The sequence below is a fragment of the Carassius auratus genome, chromosome 3, assembly GCF_003368295.1.
Source record: "Carassius auratus strain Wakin chromosome 3, ASM336829v1, whole genome shotgun sequence".
NCBI lineage: Eukaryota > Metazoa > Chordata > Actinopteri > Cypriniformes > Cyprinidae > Carassius > Carassius auratus.
The window spans coordinates 27,132,523-27,148,709 of NC_039245.1; the positions used below are offsets into that span (position 1 = coordinate 27,132,523).

The 16,187-nt window shown below is 36.7% G+C and overlaps 1 protein-coding gene across 3 annotated transcripts in view; it reads right to left on the reverse strand.

The window, feature by feature from the left end:
- Positions 1 to 16,187, reverse strand: part of LOC113053028 (NACHT, LRR and PYD domains-containing protein 3-like) — a 38,082-nt gene that overhangs the window by 5,921 nt on the left and 15,974 nt on the right. For 2 of the 3 annotated variants that reach the window (XR_003277149.1, XM_026217630.1), the window contains exons 3-4: positions 10,062 to 10,136; positions 7,015 to 8,952 (exon numbers count right to left, since the gene is read on the reverse strand). Coding sequence is in view for 2 of the 3 variants with exons in the window: in XM_026217630.1 (XP_026073415.1) it covers positions 7,015 to 8,952; positions 10,062 to 10,136 (2,013 nt within the window). In the remaining variant the exon portion in view is untranslated. The remainder of the gene's footprint in view (positions 1 to 7,014; positions 8,953 to 10,061; positions 10,137 to 16,187) is intronic. The other variant, XM_026217636.1, reaches the window with a different exon arrangement.

A 16,187-nucleotide genomic window follows, 5' to 3' on the forward strand; every position in this document is an offset into this window, starting at 1 on the left:
TAAACTATATTAATTTTTACAATTATTTATTAATGTCACACACACACATACCTAGTGCCTTATAACTTAAAAGATGAGAGTGGTAAATGTTACAGACATGGAACTGTTCAGTCTATTATTGATTTTTATTTCCACCACTTTTATCCAAAGAGAGATAACTATTTGCACTGTATTTATCAGTGGGACAATATTCATACAATACTACAACCTAGAAATAATTTGCAGGTCTCAGCAGCACAAATTATGTTCCACATCTGATTAAAATATTATGCTAATTAACAGTGAGCGGTGGTTTCAGACATTACAGTGCTTCACTCGCACTGACTCTTATTCTGCCTGAAAGAATGAAAAGACCGAGCTGAAGGTGGAGCGATTCGACCAATCAGATGAAAGCGGCGTTTCAACTCCGCCCACAAGTGCGAATGAAATATTGAAGCCATAAACTGAAATGATCAAAACGTACACGGACCAACTGTCTTGTCCATGTTCTCTCACTTGAATCCTCTTCTCGAGATGTGAGTCTCTGACCTTCTGTAAGCCCCGCCTTGTTCACACAGTGATTGACAGGGCGGGAAGGGGCGGACACGTGATCGGCTCGGAATGCATTTTCAATATGCACATTGAATTTTGCTACATTCATTGCGGGACATTGAATGAAAATGCAATCCTAAGTGTCTTGACTGTGAGTGTTAATGCATTTAAGAAAAATAGCATTTAAATGATAAATTTGCCACAGTTTTTGCTTGAACGTGTTAGACATCATTTCTGTAATACATTTTCATTTTAATTTTGCAACTTATAAAGCGTTAAAATTAATATTAATTTTACATATTAAAACTGGTGTAGGAAATGACAAATGAAAATTATGTAATTTAATTTTCATTTTCATTTTGCACCAAACATTGCACAATTGTATTGGAAAATGTAAATGTAAATACAGAAATGCATTGCCATTTTACATATTGCATTGTCATTTTGCATATTACATCCCAAATTGAATATTGCTACCCATATGCTTCCATAGGAAGATATAGTCATCATGTAATTTCATGACCCTAGAGTCTACTATCTAGGCCAGTGGTTCCCAAACCTGTCCTGGAGTCCCCCCTACACTGCACGTTTTCTTTGTCTCCCTAATTAAACACATCTGATTCAACTCATCAGCTCATTAACCCATGTGATAATGAGCTGATGAGTTGAATCAGATGTGTTTAATTAGGCAGATAAAGAAAACGTGCAGTGTTGGGAGTACTCCAGGACAGGTTTGGGAACCACTGATCTAGGCTAATGGTAGAAATGAAACACTAGCAATCTCACATTACATATACGTATAGACATTTAAAACAGCAGTAGAATATTAATACACTTTACAGTGCACATAAACACACAGACATCAAGAATCAGTGTGTAAATCTCAACGACGGTGACATGAGTCATTCTGCAATGCATACTGGGTGTAGCATACAAAAGTCATACATGGCTCCCAGCATTCATTGCAGCATGAATAGCATCACCATTGTTGCTATTCATACACTGATTCTTGATGTTTGTGTGTCTGAAGGACTTTAACTGAAGGGTATATCTAAATTCAGAATATCTTGTACAGCTACTTCCAAACAGTGACTCGCTGTGAATGAGCCTAATTTATAATGAAGAAACGCACATGATCACTGATTAATAACCAACATCAGCTGATCACATTGGTTTTCATTTTATTTGCAAACAATATAATTTCATAAACATGTTGTTGCAAAGAAAACAAACACAAGGAGTAGCCTTTGTCAAGAGTCGAGAGCCCCATTAAAGCAAACATTATACACCATAATGGTGACTTCAAACCCAACTCTTAATTTCAATAAAACATCAACATCTGAACCTTTGTAATCCTCTTTTTTTCTTAATTTTAAGTCATGGAACAACTAAAATTGATTGTGCTGTTCAATATATAATTAAATCTGCTACCTTCTCCAGGAGCGATCGAAAACATGTCTTACATTCTCAACACGCGACAGCGCCCCCACTTTATTCATGTTTTTAAAAGCGTGAAAGAGGACTTGTTCTGCTCCTCAGGAAGAGATACGAGCTCAAAGACGGAACAGAACATGGACATGTAAAGTCATCTTTTATCTCATGGTGCGTGCATACGGTCAAATACACACCTAATTGTCTATTGTAAAGAGTAGAGAATGAAAATACATGTCCTTTGCTTTTTTATTACGGACAGTTCAATTATTTTCAAGAATTTTGAAGACTTTTTGTTTGTTGTTTGAAATTCTGCTGGTCTCTACAATGTAAATGTCATAGTAACCTTATTTACAGGGAATACATATTTGATAAGTATCACTATCTTTAAATAAATCACTCATATAAAGTTTTGGTCATATGAAACAAAACTTACAGTGAATTCACTCATCGTTAAAGGATTACTGCACTGCGAAATGGAAATTTTGTCATTAATCACTTAATCCCATGTAGTTCCAAAACCCGTAAAAGCTCCGTTTGTCTTCATAACACAGTTTAAGATATTTTGGATGAAAACCTGGAGGCTTGAGACTGTCCCATAGGCTGCCAAGTACATGCAATTTGGGTTTTATGAAGCGGCAGGAACACTTTTTGTAAGCTTTAAAAAAATTAAAATAATTAAATATGGACCCTTTTCATGGACCTTGACACCATTTACTTGGCAGTCTATGGGACAGTCTCAAGCCTCCAGGTTTTCATCCAAAATATCTGTGTTCCGAAGACGAACTGAGCTTTTACGGGTTTGGAACGACATGGGGGTAAGTGATTAATAACAAAATTTTCATTTTGGGGTGGAGTAAAATAATGAAATAATAATGAAAAAATAATGTTAATGCAAATGGAAACAATTTGCATTTCTTACCCCATTGGCAGGTAATTAGCAAAATAAGAAAAATATACTTAAAAAAAACAAAAACTAAATACATTATGTAATGTAGCTTATGTAGAAAATTATATTTTTAAAGAATCTTTAGATATTTTGCCTGGAAACAACAAGACAAAAATACTATGATATATATATATATATATATATATATATATATATATATATATATACAATGTTTTTTTTTTTTTTTTTTGTAGTGCAAGTACATACATCTATTGCACATACTTTCATCACGCACACACTTTAAAAAGTGACAAAAATGGCACGTCCTCTTATACTGAATTCTGTTGATGGTTTAAGGTTAAAAAACACATTATTTTCCACATACTTTACATTATCTGCCTTCTAAAGCGCATCGATTTTTTCAAAGCTCATCTGTCTGAAAAGCAAGGTGTGCTATGATTGGCCTGCTTTCCAGGGTGTTGTGATTGGCCGAATGGCTCAAGCATGTAACACAAATGTTACGCCCCTTAACATATTGTGATGCCTTGTTGGCCGAAGCGATGAGACAAAAACATAAAACCCATTATAAACGTGATATAAACATGATTTCTAGTTGTGTCTTCTTTTGGAAGGTCAAACAAAGTAGTTTCGCTTTCACAGTGACACACACAACGTCTATATTAAGTGGCGGCGGCAACAACAATACTACAACGAGAATAAAAGGTACTCCTTCTTTCTTTGCATGACCATCTGGGCAGTGCAAACCTTCCAACATAGTGCCTGGACCATTGTAGGGGGGCATGGACAAGCATTCATTTTATATAGAATATCTCTTTGGATTTAAGACTTTAGTCTTTCCAACTTTACAGATCTTCTTTATGCACCAAGAGTTTGTAAAACTTCAAAGAGAAGGGAAAATTTTAGTTTTACGTATTGACTCGTTTGAGTATGCAAACGTCCTTTTGTCGGTTGCTGTTGCCATCTCAGAGCTCCATTGATCATGGCTTTTTTCAGAGTCAATTTTACTCAGAGTTGATTGAAATAACTCTATTCAGCTGTTCTGAACCCAAAAACTCAACTCTCAGGAAAAGTCAACTCAGAGTTCAATTTTCAACTGGTTGGATGAACCTCCAAATTGAAGCTCCAGTTCTCGCTATTTACAAACTATTAACTATGATTGTTTGCCTCAATAATCTCCTAATTATTGCTTATTAATAGTAAGTAAGGTTGTTGTTAAGTTTAGGTACAAATAAAAAACCCCAGTGTTAAATTAATACTCCTCTGAGTTTATTTGATTCAACACTGGAAGAGTGTTAAAATTAGCACTGAAGCAATTTACTTTAGTTTTTGATCTTAGCCCTTGACTCTTTAATACTATTATTTGTATGGCTATTGTAACAGAGTTATGGAAGCCAGACAAGTCAAGGGAAAATGTAGTCAGGTGTTGTTTGATATGTTTTGACATCTCATCAGGTTGTGACCTGAATTACTGATCTTGTTCATGGTAGGGATGGGCGTACCAATGCTCAAATAAAAAACATTGATACTAAGGTGTGTTTTTTGTTTTACCAGTGACTTTGTTTAAAACTAAATTGAATTCATACAATATGCATTGAATTGGACAAATACGCCATGTTAGGAAATTAATTGTGTAGGATAGAACTATTTTCCTGCTCATCTGAACACATGAGAATGCTGCAAGACAGAACCAATCAATCACATATAGTGCTCACTCACTTCTGACAATGCCATTGATGACATAAATATTAACCATTGATGACATAAATATTAACCACATCCAAAAGGGGGGAGGGTGTTGCTACAATTTATAGTAATATGTTCACAATTTTTCAGAGCTCTGGTTTCAAATATAATTAATTTGAAGTAATTATGCTTCATATAACATTATCCAGAGAAACATGTATTATTGATAAATCCCCTTTGACATTTGTTAATTGTGAGTTAGTGCTGGCTGCAGATAAAGTCATAATTGTTGGTGATTTTAATTTTCAATGCATTCCATTCACAGAACTCCATTGGGGATAGACAACATGTGCCAGGACCTACTCATTGTCTTCAGATTTAATACTGTCACATGGAACTTATGTTAATGGCACTGAAATTCTGCAGCAGAGTGATGATATCTCAGATCATTATTTAGTCTTGTGTATACAATATTATATTGTTAAAGCTACAAATTCAACTGCAGTTAGATATGTTAGAACCATCATTTCTACCAAAAAAAAAAAAAACTGCTTTGTAAACAATCTTCCTGACTTGTCTCAATTTCTCAGCATATCCAATATCTCAGAAAAACTTTTAACAGAAAATATTAACTCTCTCTTTTCTAGCATTTAATATAAGGTTGTTCCTTTACTTAATGCCGCAGTATAACGAACACACTCTCACCTGGAAGAAAACAAAATGAGGTATTTCATATTGCTTGGCAGGAAAGTATTTCTACTTATAGGAAAGCTCTAAAAACTGCCAGATAGACTTACTTTTCATCTCTCTTAGAAGAGAAGAAACACAGCCCCAGGCATTTATTCAATGCAGCGGCTGAATCAATGAAAAAATAAAGCATAATTAATTTAAACACTGATCACAGACCTTTCCCAATTACAGCAGTAATTTATGAACTCCTTTACTTCCAAGATCGATACTATTAGATATATAATTATAACCACGCAGCCATCAGCCACAGTATCGCATCAGATAATGCACTATAGATTTCCTGAGGAAAAATTCCACTCATTCTTTGCTATAAGACAGGAAGAATTGTATAAACTTGTCAAATCATCAAAACCTAGAACATGTATGTTAGACTTTATTATATCTAAGCTGCTAAAAGATATGCTTACAGAATTCATAGATCCTCTTCTGAATATTATTAATTAATCAATGTGTTTAGGATATGTCCTGAAAACCTTCAGATTGGCTTTTATTAGAATTAGTTAATTACAGGCCGATCTCAAATTTCCTTTTTCTGTCAAAAGTTCTATAAAAAGGCATCTCAGCTATGTTCCTTCTTGGAGAGAAATGGTGTCTCTGAGGATTTCCAGTCAGGATTCAGACTGTATCATAGTTCTGAAACTGCTCTCATCAGGGTTACAAATGACCAGCTTTATTATCTGACTGTGTTTTTTTTCTCTCTATTACTGCTATGTTACGGCTGTGTTTGACACTATCGACCACAACATTCTTTTGAGTAGACTACAAAATTCTGTTGGCATTAATGGAATTGCATTGTCATTGTTCAAATCTTATTTATCGGAGCGTCATCAAATTCATAGCAGTGAATGGTGAGATATCATATCGATCACAAGTACAGTACGGAGTGCCACAAGGCTCAGTAAAGTTCACTTTAATACCGCGTGCTTTATATACATGTTGCTGCTGATTGGACTGCAGTTCTGACACACCCACCAAACAAGAGAAAACGCATCTCAAACCCCGTTGTACTCCGGTGCACGCCGTTTCCAGGAAACATGACGTTCAACACGGAAACCGTAGCAAAACGTTGCGCACCGTTTTGAACTTGAACATGCCCCAGGTGTCTTCACTAATCATCATTTAATTAATCACATTATTATCTCGTTAAATTAAACACTGGTTCGGTAATTATATTTACATGGACAGATTTTAATACGATTAAGATAATACTCTGATTAAGAATCTACCATGTAAACAGTGATTTTTGATTACCTTAATCCAGCTAAAGTTATAATCGAAGTAAACACTAATTGAATAAAGACGTGGAGTATTCCTATTTTAGTCAGATTATCTCAGTGCAGTAAAGACATGTACACAACAGGAACATGAAAGGAATATTCTAAAAGCAACTCATGTAAACACCTTAATCATAACATTGTATTTTTCAGAATAAGGTAAATGATTAGATTACTGATGTCCATATAAACACAGTCAGTGTTAATTTTAACACTCTTGAGTGTGGACTCAAACTCTGAGGACAGTAAATCTCACATTGGGCTTTTTGCTGTGTATGGGGCATGATTAAGGCATGTAGAATATGGTCATGCAGAAAAAGGCAAGCAATATGTATGCTAACAAGCAACTAGTTAATAATTTTAGCCAAACTAGTAAAACAAATCCTCCATCACAATTTCTCTCAAATATAATTATGTTCATAATTTCACACTTACACAGCTTTTCTGCAGTTCCTCACAGCAGGTACCAGTCTTCTTCTGCCCTCTTTTGATTTGATGTTGTACTTATTAAAGTCTAACTCATCCAGCACCTCCTCTGACATCAGGATCATGTTTGCCAATGTTGAGCATTGTGCAAGGGAAAGTTTTTTTCCTTTTGTGCCAGATTTTAAAAACGCCTGCATTTCTTCAACAACAGAATTATTCTTCATCTCAATTAAGCAGTGTGACAGATTCATCCATCTTTCAGGACTGACATTGTTTTTTTGACCTTGTTTGAGGTTTTTGATTATTTTCTTGATGCTCTCTGGGTTGTTCTCTGTGTGTATCAGCACATCCTGTAAAAGTATCTGATTTGATTCCAGTGAGATGCCATGAAGAAACCGAAGGAAAAGATCCAGGTGTCCAGTTTTACTCTCCAAGGCTTTATTAATTGCTCCCTTCAGAAACAAATCCAGAGAAAAGTCTTCACTCTGAGTTCTGGACTTTCCTGTCAGGAACATTTTCAGAACCTCACTGTTCTTGTGTAAATAACAGTAAAACACATACAGTGCTGCAAAAAACTCCTGAAAGCTCAGATGTACAAAGCTGTAAACCTTCCTCTGATAAATCACAGATTCCTCCCTAAAGATCTCAGTGCAAATCCCAGAATACACTGAGGCATCAGTGACGTCAATGCCACTCTCTCTCAGGTCCTCCTCATAAAACATCACATTGCCCTTCATCAGCTGATTGAAAGCCAGTTCAGCCAGTTTCACAATCACTTCTCTGTTGGACTGCAGGAGTTTCCCTGAACCTCTCTCTTCATATTTCTGGTTCCTCATATTTGTTTGAATGAGCAGGAAGTAGATGTACATTTCAGTCAGAGTTTGAGGGATTTCTGCACTGAGATCTTGTTTCAGGATGTTTTGAAGCACAGTGGCTGAGATCCAGCAGAAGACGGGTATGTGGCACATGATGTGGAGGCTTCTTGCTCTTCTGATGTGTGAGATGATTCTGCTGGCTTGATGCTCGTCACTGATTCTCTTCCTGAAATATTCCTCCTTCTGAGGGTCATTGAATCCTTGAATCTCTGTCACACGGCTGATGTAGTTGGAGGGGATCTGATTGGCTGCTGCTGGTCTGGTGGTGATCCAGATGAGAGCAGAGGGAAGCAGATCTCCTCTCATGAGGTTTGACATCAACAGACTCACTGAAGAAACCTCAGTCACATCAGAAACTTTCTGACAGTCTGTAAACATCAGTGAAATCCTGCTTTCATCCAGACCATCAAAGATGAACACAACTTTGCATTTATCATAAATCTTTGAGTCCAGACCATGAAGTTCAGAATGAAGGTCAAGCAGAAGTCTGTGAAGACTGTACTGATGATCTTTAATCAAGTTCAGCTCTCGAAATGGAAGCACAAACATGAAATCTACATCCTGATTGGCTCTTCCCTCGGCCCAGTCCAGAATGAACTTCTGCACAGAGACAGTTTTTCCAATTCCAGCGATGCCTTTAGTAAGAACAGTCTTTATTTTGTCATTCTTCTCTCTTCTCTTCTCCTCATATCCTGGTTCAGGTGAAGGATTAAAGATGTCATTGCAGTTGATTGGAGTGTCTTGGATTGACCTGTAACTTTTCTCCATCTGTAGCACCTCATGTTCTTCATTCACTCCTTCACTCTCTCCCTCTATGATGTACAGCTGTGTGTAAATCCTGTTCAGGAGGGTTTGATTCTCTTGTAGTTTGATTCCCTCAAATAAGCTCTCATACCTGTTCTTCATACTGGTTTTGTGCTGGTCTTTGACTCTTTGAAGATCATCATGCACTGTTTTGTGAGAATCGAGCTGCAGATCTTCTTCTGTGTCATGTTGACTGAAGTGGTTCTGACTGAAGGAGGATGTGAAGGTCTGACAGGACACATCTCTGATCTGGTCAGCTCTCCAGACACTGAAAAGACATTTAGATGAACAGACAAAAACAAACAGAAAAGAGCTTTATCAAAACAGATAAAATATTTAAATTTCTCTAATATAAAATAATCTTATTTGAAATCATACCAAATTTAGAAAGAGTGTTTGATTGATTGGCTCATTTTAATTATAATGAATCTGTTGTGGCCAACAGTTTATTTTTATTACTGCCAATCTAAAATTGTATTGCATTGTATAAATGCATCAGAAAAAACATGTTGTTTGGCTAACAGTATGTTCTCTTACTATATTCAGTGAAAAACTGTAATAGATCCAATGGGACATTTCATGTAATTTATACTGTTAAATGAACAGATTTTGTAAGTACACTGTAAAAAGAAAACTTTTGTAGCATTTACTGTACATTAGTGTAAACAATGATAAATAGTCGATCTCTGCCTGTCTGACCTGGGTTGTTATTACTAACACTGCACATGGGTCCCAACGCAACTGTTTCTTCATTACAGTATTACTGCAATAAACTGAAGTGTATGAAAAAAACAACAAATTGTAGCTGTAGTTGACAGTGGTTGAAATACTTTAGGTTTTAAGGCACACACACACACACACTTTTTCACACGTCACACACACACACATATGTGTTATCTTTATATTATAAAGGTATAAAACAAATTTGAGTATTTTTGTGAAACATAGTGTGTTACTTTTAATATCACAAATTTTGATGCCATAAAAATAAAATTTTGCTGATGAGTTTTTGCCATAAATTTAACTAACGAAAAACATAAAAGGGCGATACTGTCTTTTTCACTATAAAATACTAGCAACCACTGCTGACTTTTATTTTATTATATTATTTATTTTTATAGGTTTTTTCTTACAGTGCACTGTGTCCCTTAATTTTTGTGCAATTACACAGAAAGGGAAAAGACACAAGAGCACTATTTAACAAAGAGCCTATTGATTTTCTTTCCTTGTATCATGATTTTCATTTTAGTATTTTATCTGTTGTTAAAAAAGTGCAATTTTAAAACTTTATTTCTGAAATAAACTAAAAATGTACATTGTACATTGTGCATTGTGTGTTGTTGTGTTGAATGTCTCACTCTACATGAATATACTCACACAGGGTCAAAGGCCACTGATCCATTACTGAGATCTGGAGGCTGCAGTGGAGAAGCTGCTCTCTTTCTCTTTCTGCTGATGATACCAAGAAAGGAGAGAAATATTTCAGTGGCTGTATTCACAAAACATAAGGGTAAAATTAGATCCTTACTTGCCAATTTAGGAGAAAAAGATATTTTAAAATAAAATATAAAAATAAACTTTTGCTCTAAGAGTATTTCACAGAGCATCTTTACGCTAAAATCAGCTCGTAAATCTGTAAAAAGTTAAAGAGGAATCCTAAGTCACAAATACAAAATCGAAAACCATCCTAAAATGACTGTTGGCAGCAATAATCTCCAAACAAAAACATTTGAGAAACATTTCATTATAACGTCCCTTGTGTCTTTTTCATGTACAAATTAGGCAAGAAGTAAACCATAATAAGCTTTCATAGCCTATTGCATGCTCAAGCGCACACATAAAGCTTGCTGCAAAGCACTGGCAAAGGGATTGAGCATAATTATATCGGAGGGAAAATTAATAAGGTGATATTTTAATTATTTATTATTAAACTAGTGTTTTCCAAGTCAGTGTTGGCTGCAGAGATGAAACTGATTATGCTGACTCACCAATTCCAGAATACAGTGACATGACGGACACATGAGAAAAATGCAAATTTAATACAGATTACATATTCATTGAGTTTTTGTTTTTGATTTGAATTGGTTTGTTTAAAAGTAAAAATTTCAGGCTTTCTATAGATATATTTCTCATGACTGTACAGCAAGTGGCCTATACGCTGTGTTTAATTTTTGTACTGCACTCCAGTTCACGGTGACCCAGATGACCGAAAGCGCATTCTGTTTGTTTTCTTTATTAGACACAAACAAAATATAGCAATGAATGGGGCTTATATATGGTGAGCAGGCAATGCTAATGAGAAACAGGTGCAAACATTAAATGCTGAGGGCTATGCCTTAATGCAGGGCCCCCCTTCATATTAAGGATATATAAGGGTGTACTCACACTAGGCACGGTTGCCATGAACCGGGCCCGAGTACGATTGTCCCCCCTCCCCACTCCCCCTCTGGCCTGCACTCACATATAGGGTTTCAGCATTCGTGCCGGAGCACGCTTACGTCATTATGGTGTGACGGTTTCGGGATAAACAGGAAGAGCGGCGCTCTATGAACACAATGGAGTGCATCGCTCTGTTTTCTTTGTGGATAATTTTGTGTTGTTTGGTCCACAGCCTGTTGTTAAACAGATGTGTCGCCTTAGTGGCGCGAACATTTTCACGTAATCGTTCTGCTCGTATGAGGATGTTTGCAAGATACCAGCTGAAGTGCAGCAAGGACTTTGCAGTTTTTAGTTTTTTTATGCGTTTTGCACCTCTGCCGTAGACCAAAGCGACCCTTTCCCTGCCATGTTGGTTTTGGAGCATCGCAAAACCGTGATGTAAAGCGTCCTTTTCCGTGCTCCGGCACGGTTAGCGCTCACACTGCATGCGAACCTCGCCCGAGTCCAACTGAACCGTGCCCTGGCTCACCTCTTCCAAGCGGGCCAGAGCCGGCCAATCGAGCCGCGCCCGGGCACGATTCGGAGCACTCACACTAGTCAAACGAACCGGGCTTTGGTGGTCAAACGCACTCGGGCACGGTTCAAACTGGCAGTGTGAGTACACCCTAACTTTAAATAGGATATTTCTCTTATCAAAATTTTTGATTCTTCAAAATGTATTATGTTGAGGAGAACAAAGATAGAAAAAATTTATGCTGAGTAAATGAAGACAGTATTTAATTTTTTGGGGCAAACTATATCTTTAAGATGTCATCATATAATGCCAGGATCTCATATAGCCTACTACTACACGTTTTTTGTTTAACTATTAACATTCATTTAAGACACAAATGACTGTGTTTACAAGGATACTCACAAAGACAGGCATTTGACACGTGTATTTGAACATTGAAGAACAAGGTGCAAAAAGAACTCAAGTTTAGACAGGTGCTGCTCAATCAGGCTGATACCGTCTTAATTTACCAAAATTAATTATGCCTGATGCTTAATGTTTCTGAAGTTTTTTTTTTTTTTAAACCACAATGCTTAAAACATGTTTAAATTATAAACTTAGATCACAACACGGAAAACGATTTACATATTTCTACTGGGATATCTCCCAACCCTTAAGCAAGTGAATGGAGTTTGTTCAAACACACACAAACACACACAAGAAAAAAAAACTAACAAATATATATCCATCAAGTTAATAATCAAACTAGAGGTTGAACGATGTATCTGTTTTGCCGTTTAATCGACACTGATAGTTGATTGCTGGTGTAACCCCTCTCTCCCGGGTCCTCGCCACCGCACCTCGCACTAGCTCCAAGTGGGCCTCAAACCCTGGTCTCCGGCACGGGAGGCAGATGTACTAACAAGGTGTCATGATCGTCAGCTGGAGTGCCCTCTTCTGAAGTTCACTCAGGACCCATTTCCAACTCCATTTCCCATAATCCCGTGCTTAGGGCTAATAACCACCAGGTGTTCCCCATTACCACTCCCCTATATAAACTGTGTTTGGACTCTCAATAAGGGCAAAGTCTTGTTTAGTTCTGTCTGGCATTTTCAAGCATGTTCCCTGTGTTTGTTCCTTCCGTGTTTCACTTTGGATTGTGTAAACTGACTTGACATATCCCTGTCATACTTGACGCTGTGCTCTGATTAGGGCTGAAACGATTCCTCAAGTAATTCGAGTAACTCGATTACAAAAAATGATCGAGGGCAAATTCCTCTGCCTCAAAGCCTCTTTTAATTTATTTTAAATCTCACGTCAGGTTCTTTCGCAATGATTTTTTAAATGTGACAACACGTTTACGCCACCCACAAAGCGGAAGGAGACAAAAGCGCTGCGTCTGAAATCGTTAAATTCTTTTACTGTCTATGTAAATTGCATACTGCAAGGAGTCAGCAGTGTTTTGATTTGAGGGCGCGGGCAAACGTAAAGAGAACGTCGTGGCATGTGTCCATTGCAAGATAGAGCTGACATACCACAACTAGGGCCCTATGATTTCCACGATGCAGAAAACGCAGAGGGAATTGCGGAATCCAGTCATAAAAACGGAATTTACACAGATTAACACAGAATGGCACAGAATTTGCCAAATTTTTTAAGAATTAATCAAAAAAAGGTCATTGCACTTACATCAAATCACGATATGGACTAATATCTGTAAATATTAAGCCTGAACATGATCTGCGTGTCTCTGTTAATGAATGGACCAGAAGCGCGTCTTCCTTTATTAGCACACTGAAGCACGTGTGACGCACCGGTGATTTCAGCGTCTGCTGTCTCACTAAATAAGACGAGAACACATGAACAACATCTCCAGAACTGCTCTGACAGTCACTTCATGAGCATTTGATCATTTGATTTGAGTAAAACTAGCGTCACATCACATACACAGAACTGTAAAGGTACATCAACCCGTCAAAATAAAAGTCTGGTTTAAAGACAAGTATTTGCCAGAGATGTATTACTATTGTGCAGCATAATGTACATAGCCTACTACAAAAAATAAAAATAAAATCAAACTTTATTTTTTTTAAGGTTTAATCGCACAACATTTCTTCCATGTTTTATTTTTAATAGTAAATCCCCCTTTGTTTACCAAAAAGTTAAGTTTGGTTAATTTTCAATAATTAAATTAATGTTTTATGTTTAATGTGCATCTCTGAATGGCACTTAAATGCACTTAATTCATCTTGTCAACTTTATTGTCATTGTTCACAGTACAAGTACAGACAGAGAAACAATGGGTAATAATTAAATGTTTATTTTTGATGTATGCATTGCATTCTATGCATTTTAAAAATATATATTATTTTTTTCTAAAAAAGGAAATTAAGTTGTTCATATTAAGAGACCCAGGAGTCTTATTTTCTCTTGCATAATTTATATTGCACTTTAATTAAGCAAAAACACATTTTATCCGATTACTCAATTAATCGATGGAATTTTTGGTAGAATACTCGATTAATAAAATATTCGATAGCTACAGCCCTAGCTCTGATTACTGCCTGTCTGACCATTCTCTTTATTAAACCACTGCATATTTCCACTGAAATTACCTGGAACATTTATACCAGGAACATTTTTCCCAGGTACTATTTTCCCCCTCAGATCTGTTGCTATCTGTGTTTCCAGAGATTATGCAAATAGTCTGATGATGTATGTGTGCGCCAGTGTTGGGAACGTTACTTTAAAAAAGTAATTAGTTATAGTTACTCACTACTTGTTCCAAAAAGTAACTGAGTTAGTAACTGAATTACTCTATAATAAAAGTAACTCGTTACCAGGGAAAGTAACTATTTGCGTTACTGTAAAAAAAAAAAAAAAAAAAAAAAAGTTGCTACATGTCAGAGAATTTGTACTTTTTTTCAGTTTTTACAAGTCAGTTGAAATGAGTAGAACAGACCGGTACATAACTTTCAATATGTATTGAACGTCAACAGACAGCAAGAGTTTTATCCTGAACTTCAAATATTATCTTTGTAAGAAGGGGTGTTTTTGGCCACTAGCTTTGTAGATGCGTGTCACACATTACATGTACACATTACATGCACGTTCTTGCCTTTGACCACAATGAATTTGAAGTAGTGCTTATATCTTCACCTTGAAAATGCCAACTTTTCATCGGATTGCTTCTTACTCGCCATCTCTGCTGTGAATCTCTGTGTAGCTGTTGCGTGTGTGTGTGTTTGGCGCCGTTGGTGCAGTCGCGTGTGCCGGCATGTGAGTAAAAACACTGGCTCTGATTGGCTACCATGAAACACATGACTCTGCCTTAGCCAATCACAACCGCTTATCTCGTCATTAACCCACCTGCTCACTCGCTGTGTGAGCCAGGGGTGCGTTAGGATTGCATATTATTAAATCAATGCATAGTAACGCACCGCATTTAACGTTCAGTAACGTTAACGGCGTTGTAACGACGGGAAAAGTAATTAGTTAGATTACCCCGTTACTGAAAAAATAACATTGTTACCTAACGCCGTTCTTTTAAACGCCGTTATTCCAAACACTGGTGCGCACGCATTTATAAATACAAAGTACATTGATTTTGGACTTGCATCTTTGGTAGTTCAGATTTTGCGCATTTTACTCTGGTGTGATGTCCACGACGATGCAAATCCAGTAATTCTGCAAACAGCAGCGTACTTGATAACATTCGTCAGCTCGCCTTGGCTTCTGCAAATGTACTCTCTGTATATTACAAAAAAAAAAAAACACTGCCTCTTTTCGTTTTTATTTGAACATAGTAATATCTGCAGAAATGTACTTAGTTCAGGGAAATGGGCATATATTCTGCCAGTACAATGAAACAAAATATTATATCAATTTGCCTTTTTTATTTTCATTTTAACATATAGATAAATTGAATACAGACCAAAGATTACCTGTTAGATTTACCCAAAACAAATTATATTTTATGTTAAACCACTAAAGAGACATCAGAGCCAGTGGCACACATCAGAAGGTCTAGCCGTGTGAGACTGCTCTCGGCGGATATATGATCACTGAGCTCCAATGATCGCGTAGAGCTCACCGTCTCCGAAATCTGCCAAACACATTTTTAAATAGGGGCTGTCTTTATAAATTAACCCCAGATTTGAGTTTTAAACAACTACATTCTCACCTAAAATACATTTGCGTATTTTACATTACATTTCATGACATAATAACAGTAATATTCTGAACATGATCCGAATAAATGGTGGTTGAAATCACAATGCTGCATGAACTCAACCAATCAGGATGTTTAGCTCCCAAGTCCCGCTCCCCTGGATATGGAGGAGCTCAGTGAGATACTTGGGGCAATATTATTTATAGCTTTAAATGTAAGGAGGAGAATCTATTAAATGATCTAATATTTGAAGGGAAGCCAATGAAGTTGTTGCAGAACAGGTGTTATGTGACTGATAAAAGGGATTCTGATACAGGCAGCAGAGTTTTGAACTAGTTGTAGTTTATGAATGTATTTGTCAGGTAGACCATAAAGGAGAGAGTTGCAATAATCTAGGTGAGAGGAGACCAGGGTTTGAACCAGAATTTCAGCACTGATGGGGGAGAGAGATGGGCGTAAG